Here is a 15,260-nt window from a genome sequence, read left to right as displayed (position 1 = left end):
GGCAGTGTTGGTAACTAAGGAATTTTTTTCTATGACATTTTGTGTTCTAGTTCTTTTTAATAATAGCTGAAATTGTGGTTCAGTTTGAGATGAGAAATTTGTGGTGTAATAAAGTATGGAGAAGTGTCTACTGTCTTTAATTTGCAACCTGTCATATATTAGGAGTAGCAAAAAAGTTTTGTATCCTCAAAGTCTTTTGAGATAATGTTTAAATGCTCCTGGTGTTAAATTTAGGATGGTGGTTCATTTGACTAAGCACATCTGAATTGTAGCGTTTGTCAAGTTAAATTGACCCTCATTATAGTTTCTAAGATAGCTCACAGAAGGCTTAAAACTGTCATTTGAAAAAGAAGCTTTTTTTGAAACATGTGGAAAAACACCAAAAAAGCTTTGGTGAGGGCTGCTTCAGTTTGTTGTTTGGTGTTACCTGATTGGGAATTCAAAAGCTGTGTTTTAGGGTGCTTGTAAAAATCTATGCCACAAATATTAGAAGACATAGAGTCATTGAATGGTTTGGGTTGAAAGGGACCTGAAAGATCACATAGTTCCAGCCTCCCTGCCTGTGCTACAACTAGCCTAGGTTTCTCAGAGCCCCATCCATCCTGGTGACTTGAACACATCCAGGGATGGGCATTCACAACTTCTTTGGGCAACCTGTTCCACTGCTTCACCACCCTCACACTGAAGAATTTCCTCCTAATATCCCATCTATACCTACCCTCTTTCAATTTAAAACTATTGCCCCTTGTCCTGTCACTGTCTGCCTGTATAAAAAGTCCGTCTCCTTCCCTTTTATAAAGCCCCCTTAAAATACTGGAAGGCCAAAGTGAGGTCTCCCTGCAGCTTTCTCTGCTCCATGCTCTCTTAGCATTTTCTTATCTATCTCTCTGATAATCCTTGTGGCCTTCCTCTTGACTCGGTCCACCAGGTCTTTCTGTGTCTTTCTGTGCTGGACCCCCTAGAGCTGGATACAGCACTCTGGGTGGGATCTCACCAGAGCAGAGTAGAGGGGCAGGTTCACCTCGCTTGACCACCTGACCACGTTTTTTCATGGAACTCAGGATACAGTTGGTTTTTTGGGCTGCAGGCCCACATTGCCCAATCAGACCCAGCTTTTCATCAACACAAATCCTCAAGTTCTTCTCAGGGCTGCTCTCAGTGAGTTTCCCACTCTGTACTTGTATCTAGGTTTGCCCCCACCCAGGTGCTGCACCTTTGACTTGGACTTGTTGAATTTCATGAGATTCTCTTGGGCTCACTTCTCAAATTTGTCCATATCCAAGTAGATAATGAATTAACAGTCTTAATTGTTAAGTTTTGGGATTTTATGTCATATTAAGTATTACACAATTAATAAACATAGCTTTCTCCTAGGCTAGATTTTTCAAATGGAAGAATAAAGTCTAAGTTCCCTCATCCCTCAAAACCACTGCATAAAATGGTTATGTTCCAGGAGGCAGTAGAGACCATGATGGTTCTTTTAGGTGTCTTTTTAATAAGAAGAGCCAAACTGGAAGGAAGCCAGGCCGTCTGTTATGAACACAACACACAGCCTAATACAGGGTGGTGAATTCTCATTGTGGCTCTACAAAGCGTTAATGAAGTTCTAATTTAAAAAGCAAACAGAAAATCTCTACATTGCACCACAGGGACCCAACACATTTTATCACATTGTATTGTGACTAATATTAATATTGTTAATTAACAAGCTTTCTTGAGATCTAGGAATATTATGGCAACAAGTTTCTATTTTTTATCAAGACTGCCTGATGTTTCTCAGTACCTCCAAACAGGGGCACAGTGAAATGGAATAATCTAAATTACCTACTCATTTAGAAGATCAAAAAAAGGGTATTTTGCCAATAATTAAAATAAGTACATCTGAATTTAACCCTTTTTTTCCCTTTGAAGTCAGGACGTAGAAACTTGCCATACTGAAGGACAGAAGCATAACTGGATCTTCTTAAGAGTGGCCAATATTTATCTTACCCGGAAAATGAAGCTTAGGCCACTTTACTTCTCAGTGAGAGATCCCACACTGGGGTTTTATGGGATTTAACTAATGCACTTGGAGTTCATGCCATTAATTAATTTGTCATAACTTTCCCTCGTAACTCTGCATAGACAGTATATAAGTGACTACATATTCCTTTGCCTGTATAAATCCATTGTTGCTTGGCTGTGTATCTAGGTATTTTTCCAGTACTGCAGTTTCACACAGGACTTTCTGCTTGTGCTTCAGCAGCTAGTTATTCAAAAATACTAAATGGAATGGAAAAATCTAAGCATACAGAAAGAAGGTGATATCTTCCTTTTTCTCATTGGATGGCACTTAGGAGTGGCTCTGCTAGTTTGATGTTGGATGTCATGGTTTGTTTTAGTTTTTAGTGAGGCTGCTAGTTTCTTGTTGTCTTTGTAGTTTATAAAATAAATTATTTTTTTAAAAGGCAAAAAAAAAGCTTAGGGTTTCGCCATTATAGACTGGGCAGTATGTGTGAAGTGGTTTGAATTAATATATTACAAAAATCTGTTGTTTAAAAAAGTTTAGCTCCTTGTCACAACTTTTTCCTCCTCATGTTTTTGATACTGGAATAACTCTTTTCTGAAGTGCTACTACAGAGGAGGCACAGAGGCTGTTCTTTGTTAAATGTTCTATCAGTCTAACCTGCAATCTCATATAATGAAATAGTGTAATCATCATTTTCATTGCTGTGTGGTGTCAGTAGGGTGCTCTTTAACTGTCTGTTTTCATTACTGAAATTTGCATTTCTCCAAGTACATCCTTAATCAGATTTTGTCAGTTGATAAAACATGGACAGTACTTGATCTCTCCTGGTCTCTTCCTGTGGTTCATAGAACTTGGTGCAACTAAATATGAAAGATTTTTTTGTTACAGATTGTTTAGGACTGTTCAGTATCAGGCCTGTGTTCTGTGGGCCTTCTGCATATGCCTGTTGTGTAATTGCCTGTCTGGTTCATGTGGTTTGTCTTCACAGGCTAAATAAAATTGTTGAATTTGTGATGGCGGCTTAGTGGTTTGTTGGTGGAATATAACAGCAGCTATGTATGTATATTGAAACTATGCTCTGACGAGATCACAAATGTTAAATAATTTTTCTATGACTTACCAAGGTTTCACCATCAGGTTTTCACCTACACTTTTTTTGAAGATATTTTTTAATATAAAAAGTTGTGAAAGTGTTTCAGTTATCATTGTGCAGGTGTAAACTAATATCTGTGGTTTTGAAGAAAAATCATCTAAAAAGCAACCTTATTTAGGCTGGTTTCTGTTTTGTAGTTTGGCTGCTGAATTGTTCACCTACATTTGCATAGGTCCAGAAACAACAAACTCTTACCAGAGCAGTGGATATACTGAGCTTTTTTTAGTCCATTTTTAAAGGTTGAATTTTCCATGTTCTTTTGGAAAGGTTTAATCACAAATCATTTTTGTGTATTTGACATTTTTGCTGCTTCTCCTTTTGCAGGTCCAATGATGCACCAGCAGCCTCCCTCCCAGCAATACAACATGCCACAGGCAGGTGGCCAGCATTACCAGGGGCAGCAGCCACCGATGGGAATGATGGGCCAAGTTAACCAAGGAAATCACATGATGGGGCAGAGACAGATTCCTCCATACAGGCCACCACAGCAAGGTAGGAATTCACTTCAGGATTTTTGCATTGATTTTAAATAACCATGTTTAAAACCATTTTACATCTCTTTCTTGCTTACACCAAATTTCTATCAAGTCATTTGGTGTGACAGACTTCGTTTGTACACTCTTTTTGTTACCCATTATAAGGGTGGTTCTTGCAGCAAGAGATTACTGCTGTCACCATGAAATGTGAAGACAAGTTTGTTTTCTTTTTGTTTTGGTTCTTTCTGAGATTATACATTGTGAAATTGCACATCTCAGATATGCTGATGCAGAATTTTATATTCTGATATTTAAATGATAGGTACAGAAAAGGAACAGAATGCCTGCTTGGTTCTGGATTCATTCAGTTACGAAAAAGGAACCATGCTCCACGATTTTGGTTATCTTTTTTCTTTTTAGTCCTTTTCAACGAGGAATAATTTTATTTTAACACCCTAGTCTGTTATACACATATTCCTAAAATGAGCTCAAAACTGAAGTTTGATATATATATAGTCTCAGTCTAGTGCAGCCAAACAACTGTGTGTTTGTATATGTATATAGATACATTTACTTATTTTTTTAACTAAACCAGATTACATATGTTGTCTGTAATGCAACAATATGGGTGGGGAATACATTTGAGAAATATTTCTCATACTAAAATCAGAAATTAGCAGGCTTTATAACAGACAAAACAAGTTATTTACGTATTGACTGGTTGTGGTTTTTCAGGCCCACCACAGCAGTACTCAGGCCAGGAAGACTATTATGGGGACCAATACAGTCATGGTGGACAAGGTCCTCCAGAAGGCATGAACCAGCAATATTACCCTGATGGTAATCTCTCATAAATGTTAACTTTCCCATTTTCTATACCTGCCCAATACTAATGTAGTCAATGCCCAAAATTAGGGGATGAGGCAAGAATAGTAATTGGATATCATACCTCATGTTTAAAAACCCTTCCAAATTCAGAATTATTACTACAGTTTTAAGTTACTATGACTAGTTAAATTTGCAACGTAAAGCATGTAATTTGTATTACTCCTATTTGAAACTCTTAAAAACAGTTTTAGTATTTCAAAAGAATGGAAATAATTTGTTTCTCTCAAAGAATGGAGAGTTCCTTAGCATATCTAATATGATTGACATGAATTTAAACGGTCATAACTTTGTTATCAATAAGAGAGGGGGCGATATCCTTTTATTAAAAATTTTACTGAACTGAAAAAACTTACTAAAAAATGTGGGTTTTTTCTGTAAATACTTTTTTTAACTTAGTGTTTCATTTTCATGTAAGTCTCACAAATGTGTTATTGCTGACATGGTATGGGCCTTCAGTTTAACATTTATATAGGAATAAAGTGGTCCCTGCCCTGAGGATATTGAAAATGTGAATCCTCTTTAGATGTCCCCTCAGCGCTTTCAAGACAAGACTGAAACTTTGAATTTCATAAATCTATCCTCCTGCCCCTTGCAATATGGAGTGCTGAAGACTATTGGATTGTGTTATAAGTTAGAAAAGTTGAAATTAACTTGTTTTCAGGTTGAGCAGAGACTGGGAGAACAAAGATGCTAACTCCTGACTACTGTGATAACCATGTGTGCAACTTAATGGTATCTTACGAAGCTCAAGAAATGTGGTAGATGTTAATGTTTAAAAAATATATACAAAGCAAAGCTGTGTAATTGCCAAAGCAACTGCTCATAGCAAATAAAGGGATGCAAGTCAGTTGTTTGAATTTGATTTCCATCTAATTGATTTTAAGGTACATCAGGCCTTATCTGTATAAGCTTACATGTGTTAATTTCTGGAGGTGTGTGTGCAATGTTATTTTACAAGTTGCATTAACTGGTAATTATTCAGATTTCATTTTGGAACATTTATGTATACACTGGAACACTAAATTGTTACAGGCAGTTTACTCTAGTAAAGGCATTTTGATGTTACCATCAACAGCTTTGTGGCAGCACAGATGACTTCTAGAATCTATTCCTTCTGAAGAGTCATCTTTATCATTACCTCATTATTACTGTTATGTAGAACACAAATAGAATATTTTAAGACTTGTTTTAATGGTTATGTATGCATGTCAGATTCAGTCAGTGGTGTATTGTACAGTTGCAGACCTGATGACAAAACCACTGAGTTTCAGAACTGTTTCCTCCTTTCCTTACTTGTGTCTAAAAATTTTATTCCAAATTTATACTATTTAATTTCAAATGTAAACAAAATTTTGGCATGTAGTCTTGACCAAGTTAGCAATAAGATACATTTTGATCATCTGTAACACAAAATATATGTATGCTAAATACAACAACAGGTGGGGTGCTTACTTCATGTATTGGTTTCTTAATCAGAGATGCTTGTAGTCTCTGAGTGGAAAGGTTTGTTTGTAATGAATCTGCTCAGGACTGGAATGTAAGAGGAAAAGTTTTCTTAAGACTTTAAGTAGGAATTCTGTTTGTAGGGAAAACCTTCAGAGTGTTGTATTTCTGTCATTCAAAACCAGAATTTAATGTAGATGATGGTTCATAACTTCATTGAGCTTTATTTGTTATATTTCACACTGCTTTTAGCATATGCTTTTGAATTGGAGATCAGCAGAACAGGTGTTAGACAAAGTATGATAATTGCTTTCTTTGTTCATTCTAATTTAATTCAGGTTATTTACATGTGAAAGGCCTAAATGCTTTCATTTTTTTTTTGAGTGAAAGATGAAGTACTCTCCCCCCCTCCGACTCCCCCAGCAAGGATTATTGGAAGGTTAAGACCATCCCTTACTGTGATGTTTCTAGAACTGCTGCATTAAGCCTTTTTTTTCCCCTGTCACATGTTAATTCAATATGAAAGGAAATCATATTAATAAGTCTTTGGCTAATACAATTGAAAATTCTTTTTCATGTATATCCAGTTGAAATTTTTTTTTTCATTTTTCTGAGAAATGAAATATTTTTAGGGTTTTCACTCAGAGGCCATTAACGTTTCTTCCTGTCTCTTGTCGAATTGATGTAGGTCATAATGATTACGGTTATCAGCAACCGTCGTATCCTGAACAAGGCTACGATAGGCCTTATGAGGATTCCTCACAACATTACTACGAAGGAGGTATCTATATACCTTCACACACATACGCACAGACATTCCCTCTCCTCCCCCACCCTCAACGGGAACAGACATTCTTGCACAACACAACTTATACCCATGCAAAGCTCTTGTAGAATACTAGTTGCTGGCTGTCTTGGAAATGGCAGGGAACTTGGAGCCTTCAGAATAATTTCTTGCAAACACCTTAAATATATAACCACAATTTGCCATTCTAACAACAGTAAAATGACTAAAACACTCTAGAGATTTTTTTTTTTACCTCAGTGGAAATTTTTATTTTAACATAAATTTGTTGGTTCAGTTATATATCTTTTTGTGTGTGTATATATTTTGTATAATTATAGTGCCATTAGGAAACAGCTTGCTGATCTTGTGTAGCTAGTCTGTGCTCTTGTAGCTGTCCTTAATTTTGTCTTTTTTTTTTATTTTTTTTTATTTAGCATAGTCATGATCTTATGACTGTGATGTTCCAGTAAATGTAATGCTCGTTTGGCAGAGATGCTGAAAATGCTGCAGTTCAACTTTGCAAAATTGGCTTTAACTGCAGTTTGTTTGGCCGAGTTCCTTCTGTTTGGTTTGAGTTTTCTTTGTTTTGTTCAGTTTTTGAAATCAATATTGCATTTTCATTTTGTTCTTGTGTTGTTGGCTGTGCATCTTAGAAGGAAAAAATAATAAAATAGGTATCTTTATGAGTTTTTGCTTTCTTGCAATGATCTTACAGGAAATTCGCAATATGGTCAGCAGCAAGATGCATATCAAGGACCACCCCAGCAGCAGGGTTATCCACCACAGCAGCAGCAATATCCCGGCCAACAAGGCTATCCAGGACAACAGCAGGGTTATGGTAAGAACTTGAGGACGCAGACAGCTGTCACAGAAAGGACTAAGAGAGACCCTTGTTGTGTGTTACTCCATCCCTGTTTGACTGTGTCCAAAGGCCAGGCTTGGACAGAACAGCTCTGTGCCTGCAATTTCACTGGGCTGAGACAAGAAAACATAGAAGGCAGTGTCTTTTGGGCATCAGATCTGTTTAGGATTAGGCTGTCTAGGAGAGTGTGGTAGCACAGAAAACTGAGGGTGACTAAACAGCATTGCAATGGGTGTCTGTGATTTAGAAAGACCCAGAAAGATTCTGCTCTTTTAAAAACTGGTTTAAAACTTCATTCAACATACATGAACCATTATTTTCAAATTCTTGTATTGATCAGTAGAGAAATGACTGTAAGCATTGACAGCACACCTTTAAAGAAACTGTGCCTTAAAAATTTGCACTAGTAGTCAAAACCTTCTGGTACATGGCAGGAATGAGAAATCCTCTGCCACAAGTCCCTGGATTGAAGGAAAAGCTCCCAAAAAGGAAACTTAAAGCACTAGAATGTAATTTTGGTGAATTAATTCTAAAAAACTTTGTGTCAGAAGAGCATACTGAAACTCTTTTAAGTTTTATTTGCTTTCATACTGTAAAGCAATATACATAAATTTATGACAGAAGAAGGAATCTCTGAAATTCCATAAATTCCCTGTATTTTAGCTTTCAGCTCTTTTGCAGGTTTAAATGCTAAAGCTTTCAGCATTGTGTGTATGTGAGGAAATGCATGGGTAATTTGTTTGCCATGTAGATAAATGCCAGATTCACATGAAATCCAGTTATGTTGAGACAGAGTTAAGCTTTAAGAGGATCCACTGAGATTTACCAAGTTCTATTTCTGGAGTTTATGGATAAATTGATAGTTCTGGAGTAATACTGGTACCTACATTCTGTTACACATAATATAGGAATAGACTAAAAGTCAGAGTAGAGGTCATGTTGATCACTGCTCTGAACTTTGTGAGTAAAGAAATCTGATTTATTCAGAAAGTTTAGGTTAAGAAATACTAGAAGAAAAGGGACTAGGAAATCTTTTGGAGCCACTTACCTAATACAATTTGTAAAACAGAATAACATATTTTTCAGTTTCTGGTTTTTAGCCAGAATTATTACTGGAGTTCCATTTTTTTTCTGTGAAATTTGTCAATGATTATTTAGAATTCAGCTATAAAGAATTACCATGAATAAATAAACCTATGTTCATTTATCAGATGAACACAGCACTTTTAGGATGTCGTGTTCTTGCTCAATTTAATATTTAATTGCTTTCTAATTTTCAGAAATAAATCAATATCTCAGACATTATTATCAATCTTTAAGGTTTTGTTTCACTGTGGAAAGCTGAAACTGCATAGTTCAAGGGGATTTGAGGCCTGAGGAGAATGGTAATAGCTTATGGAACTTTTCTTCTCCAGGTCATCTTTTCCCTATCTTACAGATCCAGAATTACTGAAGGAGTTATCAGCTGATATCATCTTAATGTCCAATGCCTGTAGCTCAAACTAGCCCTCTCTAGCACTGAATCACTGTTGCTAAAAACACATCTGTTTCTTCTGAAGGGAAGGAAGCAAAAGTGTTGGTTTGTTTAAAAGAAAAGCCCTTCTGAAAAGCTGCAGATCTTCAGCTCTGAAAAATAGAGACCCATTTTTTAAGGGGTGTTGTTGAAAAACCTAACAGATCCACTGCAGAGGATTCATAGGGTGTGCCACTGAAATACAGAGTACATCTCTCCCAGTGCTGGGGGGGATGGGGATGATTTTGTTTGGAATATGGCTGCACGACCTGATGGTGTTAACGTGCAGCTTCCAGTGGTAGGCCAAGTCCCTGTGAGTAGTAACAGAGAGTTATACGTGCAAAAGAACTACTTCTTTTACAGACAAAAAAGACTGGAGTCCAAGTTTTGGGTTTTTTCTTAACCTTTTTCTGGAAAGTTAATATTACCAAAGGAGTGTGGAGTAGAGGGTGCTTTTTTCCATCTCACAATACCTTTTACTGCTTGTCACATCTCACATTTTATACATGTGTGGCTTGCTTGCCTGACACCCCATTCCTGATTACCTGCTGTGGTGTGGGACTTCACTTTCTGGCAGCACAGTACTGCTGGTCTTCAAAAAGTCCAAATGCTAAACACAGCTGATTATCTGGCCGCTCTAGGCATTAGAATTCTGGAACTGAAGCAGCATACATCAGGAGACTGCTTTCCAAAATCCTGGAAAGGGCTCATGTTTATAATTTCTTGCCTTGTTCTTCTCTGTCCTGTATGTGGAACTGCATGCATTGATATTAAGTAATGAATATATAAATAAAAGTAAATGTTTCTGTGTTTGGAGCACGGGCTCTGGCAGCCAAGGTGCTTTCCAGGGAGAGGGAGGTGGGGCACTCAAAAGACCTAATTGCATAGTAGTGGTATGTCAGTCCTGGTTAGCTACAAAATTCAGTGGGTTTAGCTGTAAAATTCAGTGTTTTCCCTGTTCTCTTCTTTCCAACATCTTAAACACACTTTTTAAATTTATTGATCCCCAGGTCCTTCCCAGAGTGGTCCAGGGCCTCAGTATCCTAATTATCCACAGGGACAAGGACAACAGTATGGGGGATACAGACCCACGCAGCCGGGGCCACCACAACCACCACAGCAGAGGCCTTATGGATATGACCAGGTATTCTTCTGTTTGATGAGAAAGTTGTGATTCTTACATACTTATTTGATAATCTTAGATTCTGGACACTTAAACTAATGAATTTTAGGACATGGTCTTTCAGGTATGTACGTACAATTCTCATAGAGTTTATTTCTTGGTGAGTTATCAAGAATCATTTGTATGGAATTCTGATTAGTCATTCTCTCCTGAGTTTGCTAAGTTTTAATGCAATTTGGCAAAGTGAGGCCTTCCCAGCAGTGTTTTTGGATGTTAGAAATTAAGGTGATGTGTTTCATAGCCTTATGGTGAATGACTAATATGAAAGATGAGGTTTCTAAATCTCTCGGTGGATAATTTTTCATTACTTCTTTGCAATAGAAATGGTTGAATTTATTTTCCACAAACACAGATCCTAATCATAATCTTACTCTTCAGTTGCAAAAGCACCTGAGGTGTGCAGCTGAGGTCTTTCAGCTGCAGAGCTTATGGGGAGACATGAACTTGTTTTTGCACAGATTTTCTCTGAGAAGTATAAGGGGGCAGTAAACATGGGAAGGAAGTGACCTGAAAATCAACTGCTTCATTCCTATCATTGCTAAGACAAGATTAAAACAAACAATTACCACCAAAACTTAAGACTGAAGTTGTAGTGAAGGGCTCATGTAAAAAAGCTGTCTTAAAATTAAAGGATGAAACAGGTTTTGTTCCTGTAAAAGGTACTAACTTGTAAAAATCCAAACTTTTCATTATGAATCATTCAGAAACATCATTAAAATGCTTTATTACTTTCTTTGGTATAAATAATGTTAAGATTAACTAAATGATAAAGTTGAGGTTCTAATGTTTAAATAAAGTCCTGTTATGTCAGTAGAAGATCAATTGAATTTTCAAGAAAAACTTCCATGAGGAAGTGAGAATTGCCCACAGTTTTGAAGAACAGTTGGCTTTCTTTCTAGAGAAATTAGAAAAGACAAGGAAGAAGCAACAAACTCTCTGTGTGGTAGTTTAGAGATGCAGTTACTTTTAATTATTTAACAGATAAAATGTTTATGCACTGAATGAGTAGATTTCTCTGAAAACAATAAGCTACAGGAGAATTCTTTACTTGTGGCCAGTATAGGGTCAAGGAAACTTAATCACAATTTGCTGAGTTTTTGCAGCTTTCCTTGCAGTAGAGGTGGATAACCCTTTCTGTTGATAGGCTGTGCTCCTCCAGTTTGTGCACTTTTAAGTTCCACTGGGAAACTCAATTATAGAAGACCTCTCTTTCATACTGGCCATTCCCATAGGAATTGTGCTGCTTAAATTCTCATCTGGCAGCTGTTGTGAAACTCTTCTTCTTCATGACTGATTGTTATATTATAATGGAACATAACTGACATTGCAGCTAAAACTAAAACGTAAAACACTGCCTTGTTGTGGTAGTACTTGACATGGAACGGTGGCAGGATCAGTTAGGAGCATGTTCACTTCCTAGCACAGTACATCTTTCTGCAAGCCTTGAACCCTGTGGTGAAGGATCATGGTAAGCTTATAGCATTGATGATTTCACCTCTGTCCATCTCTGCAGTACATGACTTTCTGTCAGAAGAAGTAGAGAATATCAATAAGGGTGGTAATTCTGTCTGTCAGATCTGTGGAATAATTGCCTCCTGTAGGATACATGGACTGGTTGTTTGTGTTCACTGGGATGTGCCTTGGTTTTGAAATACGTGTAATGCTTAATAGATAATTTTAGGTACCTTTGTGTCGTGGTTACTTTCCTAAATTACTTTGAATTTCGGTGACCTTGACTTTTTGAAATAATTTTCAAAGTTTAGGTGGGAAGTAATCCCCATCTTTCTTTATTTTTATGATGGTCTGCTAATTTCACAGCAGCCTGTTGAATATAAAGATATATTCTTTTGATCAAACTAGGCTCCTGGCCTTAAATTCATGTCTTTGGTCTTCTACATTAAAGCACAAAATATTTTTGGTGAGATGAAACTACACTAGTTACTCATTATCAGTATATAATTTACTTGTATTAGTTTCTATCTTTTAATATCACAGTTTATTTGGATGGTCTTCCAATTACAGCTTTAAATGCAGGAAAATATGCCTTGTAGTCTAATTATGTATTTTGAATTTTTTTTTAGGGTCAATATGGAAATTACCAACAGTGATAAAGTACTCACATTCCGGTAGGCAAAATCTATTAGCAGCCATATTGTCTCCTCAGCACTGTGGACATCTTCCCAAGATGAGAACCTCCCATTCCATCTAGATTTTGGAAAAATCTTGTGGCTGTTTTATGGTATACAGTCTTTATGGGTTAATTGTTAAAGACTGTAGATTCTCAGAAACTAGTTTCACATCTCTACTCTAGATGGCAATATTGGACTGAAAATCTGTGACATAACAATTTGCAGTGAGTCGAGAACTGTATGTCAAATATACTGTTACAGACTGAGAGGTGCAAACAGCTTTGTATGTTTATGAAGGTTATGGGAATTTAGTATTTTTTCCACAGATTTTTTTTGTAGGGGGAAAGGGGAAATGCACACTTTTTACAGCAGCAATATTTTGTATATTATGTTTTACATGTGATGAATATGCAAGACAGTACACTACTGTGGTGGTTGTCACAAGGGTTCTTGGGTGAAGGAAGAGACGAGATCTTTGACTCCATTATCAGAAGGCTTGATTTATTATTCTATGATATATACATATGCTATAACTATACTACAAAGAAAAAGCAGGAGAGTTCTAGAAGCTTGCTAAGCTAAGAAAGAAAAGTAAAGAATGATAACAAACCCCGCTCTCTCGGACTGTGTCTGAGAGAGCTCGCAGTTCTGGATTGGCCATTATTTCTAAACATCTAAGATGGGCCAATCCAGACTGACTTGTTGCATTCCACAGCAGCAGATAACCTATTGTTTATGTCTATCTCTGAAGCCACAGATTCTCAGAAGGAAAAATCCTAAAGAAAGGATTTTTCACAAAGAGAATGTCTGCAACACACTACTCGCTGGGCAGGATAACAAATGTTAAAATGGGTAGGGCATGGTAAATGCTTGATTGTATTAGTCTCGAAATGGTGTACAATAAAAATAACAGTGAAAAGATGGAGAGCATTCTATGTCACTGATGGGTTCGCGTACAAAGATTGAGGGGAACATAATTAAGGACAGTGTAATATAGTCTTGTGCAAAGATAAATTTTTTAAGCTTTCCAATTTTTCTGAGTGAAGCGGTTTTGTAAAAATTGTTTCTAACATAGTTTGACAATTTTCTGCAACATTTTTTGGGTAACAAGATAAACGTTTGGGTTTTATTTCTCAAGTGTTTTGTCAGAGCTTTGCATAAGCAAGCTGTAATCCTTCTTAATAATTGCAATAACAAAGAAAATGACAAGTGTTAATTTTACTTGGCTTGAATATGCAAAGAACTTGAAAAAGAATATGGAGAACAGGACTGTATTGTATAAGTGTATTTTAACCTTTAGTTGAATAATTTGTATGTATCAAAATAGCCTAGAGAACTTTGTAAAACCTATCTAAACTTTTGTCATGGTTTAGGAATGGTGTCCCCCAGTTTAAGTCTTCCCACTGACGCACTCCAAGCCATGCACCGCTCGCTTGCTCCCCACTCTCCCTCCCCTTCCCTTGTGGCAGGCTGGAGAGGAGAATCAGAGGCACAAAAGGGAAAGATCAGGGCTTGAGAGAACAATTTACTGGGAACGGCAAAAGGAAGGTAATGGCTGCAATACCAGTGCCAGAGGGTGCAAGAAAGAGGTGAAGGCTTCACACGTGGTTGATTGCTCACCATGCAGACACACCATGCTACACAGCCTGGAAGGGTCCCCTGAAAATGAGGTGTCCCCTCCTGGCTACTGCAAAAGTTAACCCCATCCTGGCCGGAACCAGGACAGCTTTCCTAACTGGGAGTAAATAACTTTAGAAAAGGGGCATTTTGGTTTGTGCCCATTTTTCTTACTGGTTAACATGAGACCAAGGGGATGTTTTATAACATTAAGTATAAAACCTGTTGGTGAGGCAAATGCCAAATTTTGTTTGGAATTGCATTAATGCTTATAGTGTTGCATGTGAGAGAGGCAGCACCTTGATCAATAACAACAGTACAGAAAAAAATTGGTTTTGAAACTGCCCTACAACTGTGTATCAGATAAATAAATGGATATTCTATTCTGCAGAAATATATGCATTCAGGAATCCCTTGCAACTTTCATAAATGATAAAACCTAAAATTAACCCAGGAGTAAAATAATATTTTGTTTTTTCAGTTTGCAATCAATGTTCAGGGGGATAAAAAACAACTCGTGTTCCTAGTATGTGTGACATGATATATGGAAGACAAGATTTTCAATTTGTGCATCCTTTTTAAAAGGAAAACAGTTTTCTTAAAGTCAATAGAAAATACACATCAAGGTTTGAACAGATGTGGCATGAGGAACATTATTATGAATTAAAATCTTGTAGGTTCTGTGCCAATTTTCCACCACTGTGTACTTCATTGCTATTTAAAACTGTACTCCATCAATTCTAACGGAAGAATAAATTATTTGTGATTTTAATTTTCTCATTTGTTTCTTTAAATTAGATCCCTATCACTCTGATGTCTCATCTGGAGACTCTGCTGTGGGTTTTGATTTTAAAGCTGTTTGGCCAGAATAACCAGATCTTATTTGCTGTCTAGGACTTTATCAAAATTCTCTTGCCATAGCCAAGTTAATTAGAATTAACTGTTCAGTAATCAGCATGTTGTGTAGGTTGTTTGTTAAGAAATTCTTTCTCTGAAAATGAAGGTCCATGAGGCTATAATCAAGATGACTGAATTAGATAAATGAGTTGACGAGGCAAAAATGTGTTGAACCCAGCCTGGTGTAGATACGTTATCTCATTTGAAATAGGCTCAGCTGACATTAAGAAATAATTTGTCTTGCCAACCCATCTTCTGTTGTCTTATTCTCCCTTTTAATGGAAACTAAAATTGCAGTTTTAAT

At 36.8% G+C, this 15,260-nt stretch overlaps 1 protein-coding gene across 3 annotated transcripts in view; it reads left to right on the top strand.

The window, feature by feature from the left end:
* The window catches only part of SS18 (SS18 subunit of BAF chromatin remodeling complex), a 40,380-nt gene extending 27,380 nt beyond the window's left edge, over positions 1-13,000 (top strand). The window contains exons 6-11 of one of the 3 annotated variants that reach the window (XM_005418289.2): positions 3,486-3,653; positions 4,373-4,477; positions 6,657-6,749; positions 7,471-7,593; positions 10,141-10,274; positions 12,395-13,000. In XM_005418289.2, the coding sequence (XP_005418346.1) occupies positions 3,486-3,653; positions 4,373-4,477; positions 6,657-6,749; positions 7,471-7,593; positions 10,141-10,274; positions 12,395-12,421 (650 nt within the window). In that variant the 3' untranslated portion in view covers positions 12,422-13,000. The remainder of the gene's footprint in view (positions 1-3,485; positions 3,654-4,372; positions 4,478-6,656; positions 6,750-7,470; positions 7,594-10,140; positions 10,275-12,394) is intronic. The other 2 variants (XM_014312009.2, XM_031066579.1) reach the window with 2 other exon arrangements.
* The last annotated feature ends 2,260 nt before the right edge of the window (positions 13,001-15,260 follow it).

This window comes from Geospiza fortis, unplaced genomic scaffold (genome assembly GCF_000277835.1).
Source record: "Geospiza fortis unplaced genomic scaffold, GeoFor_1.0 scaffold53, whole genome shotgun sequence".
NCBI classification, from domain to species: domain Eukaryota; kingdom Metazoa; phylum Chordata; class Aves; order Passeriformes; family Thraupidae; genus Geospiza; species Geospiza fortis.
Note: the sequence above shows the minus strand (reverse complement) of the source record. Positions and strands in the feature narration are given on the sequence as shown.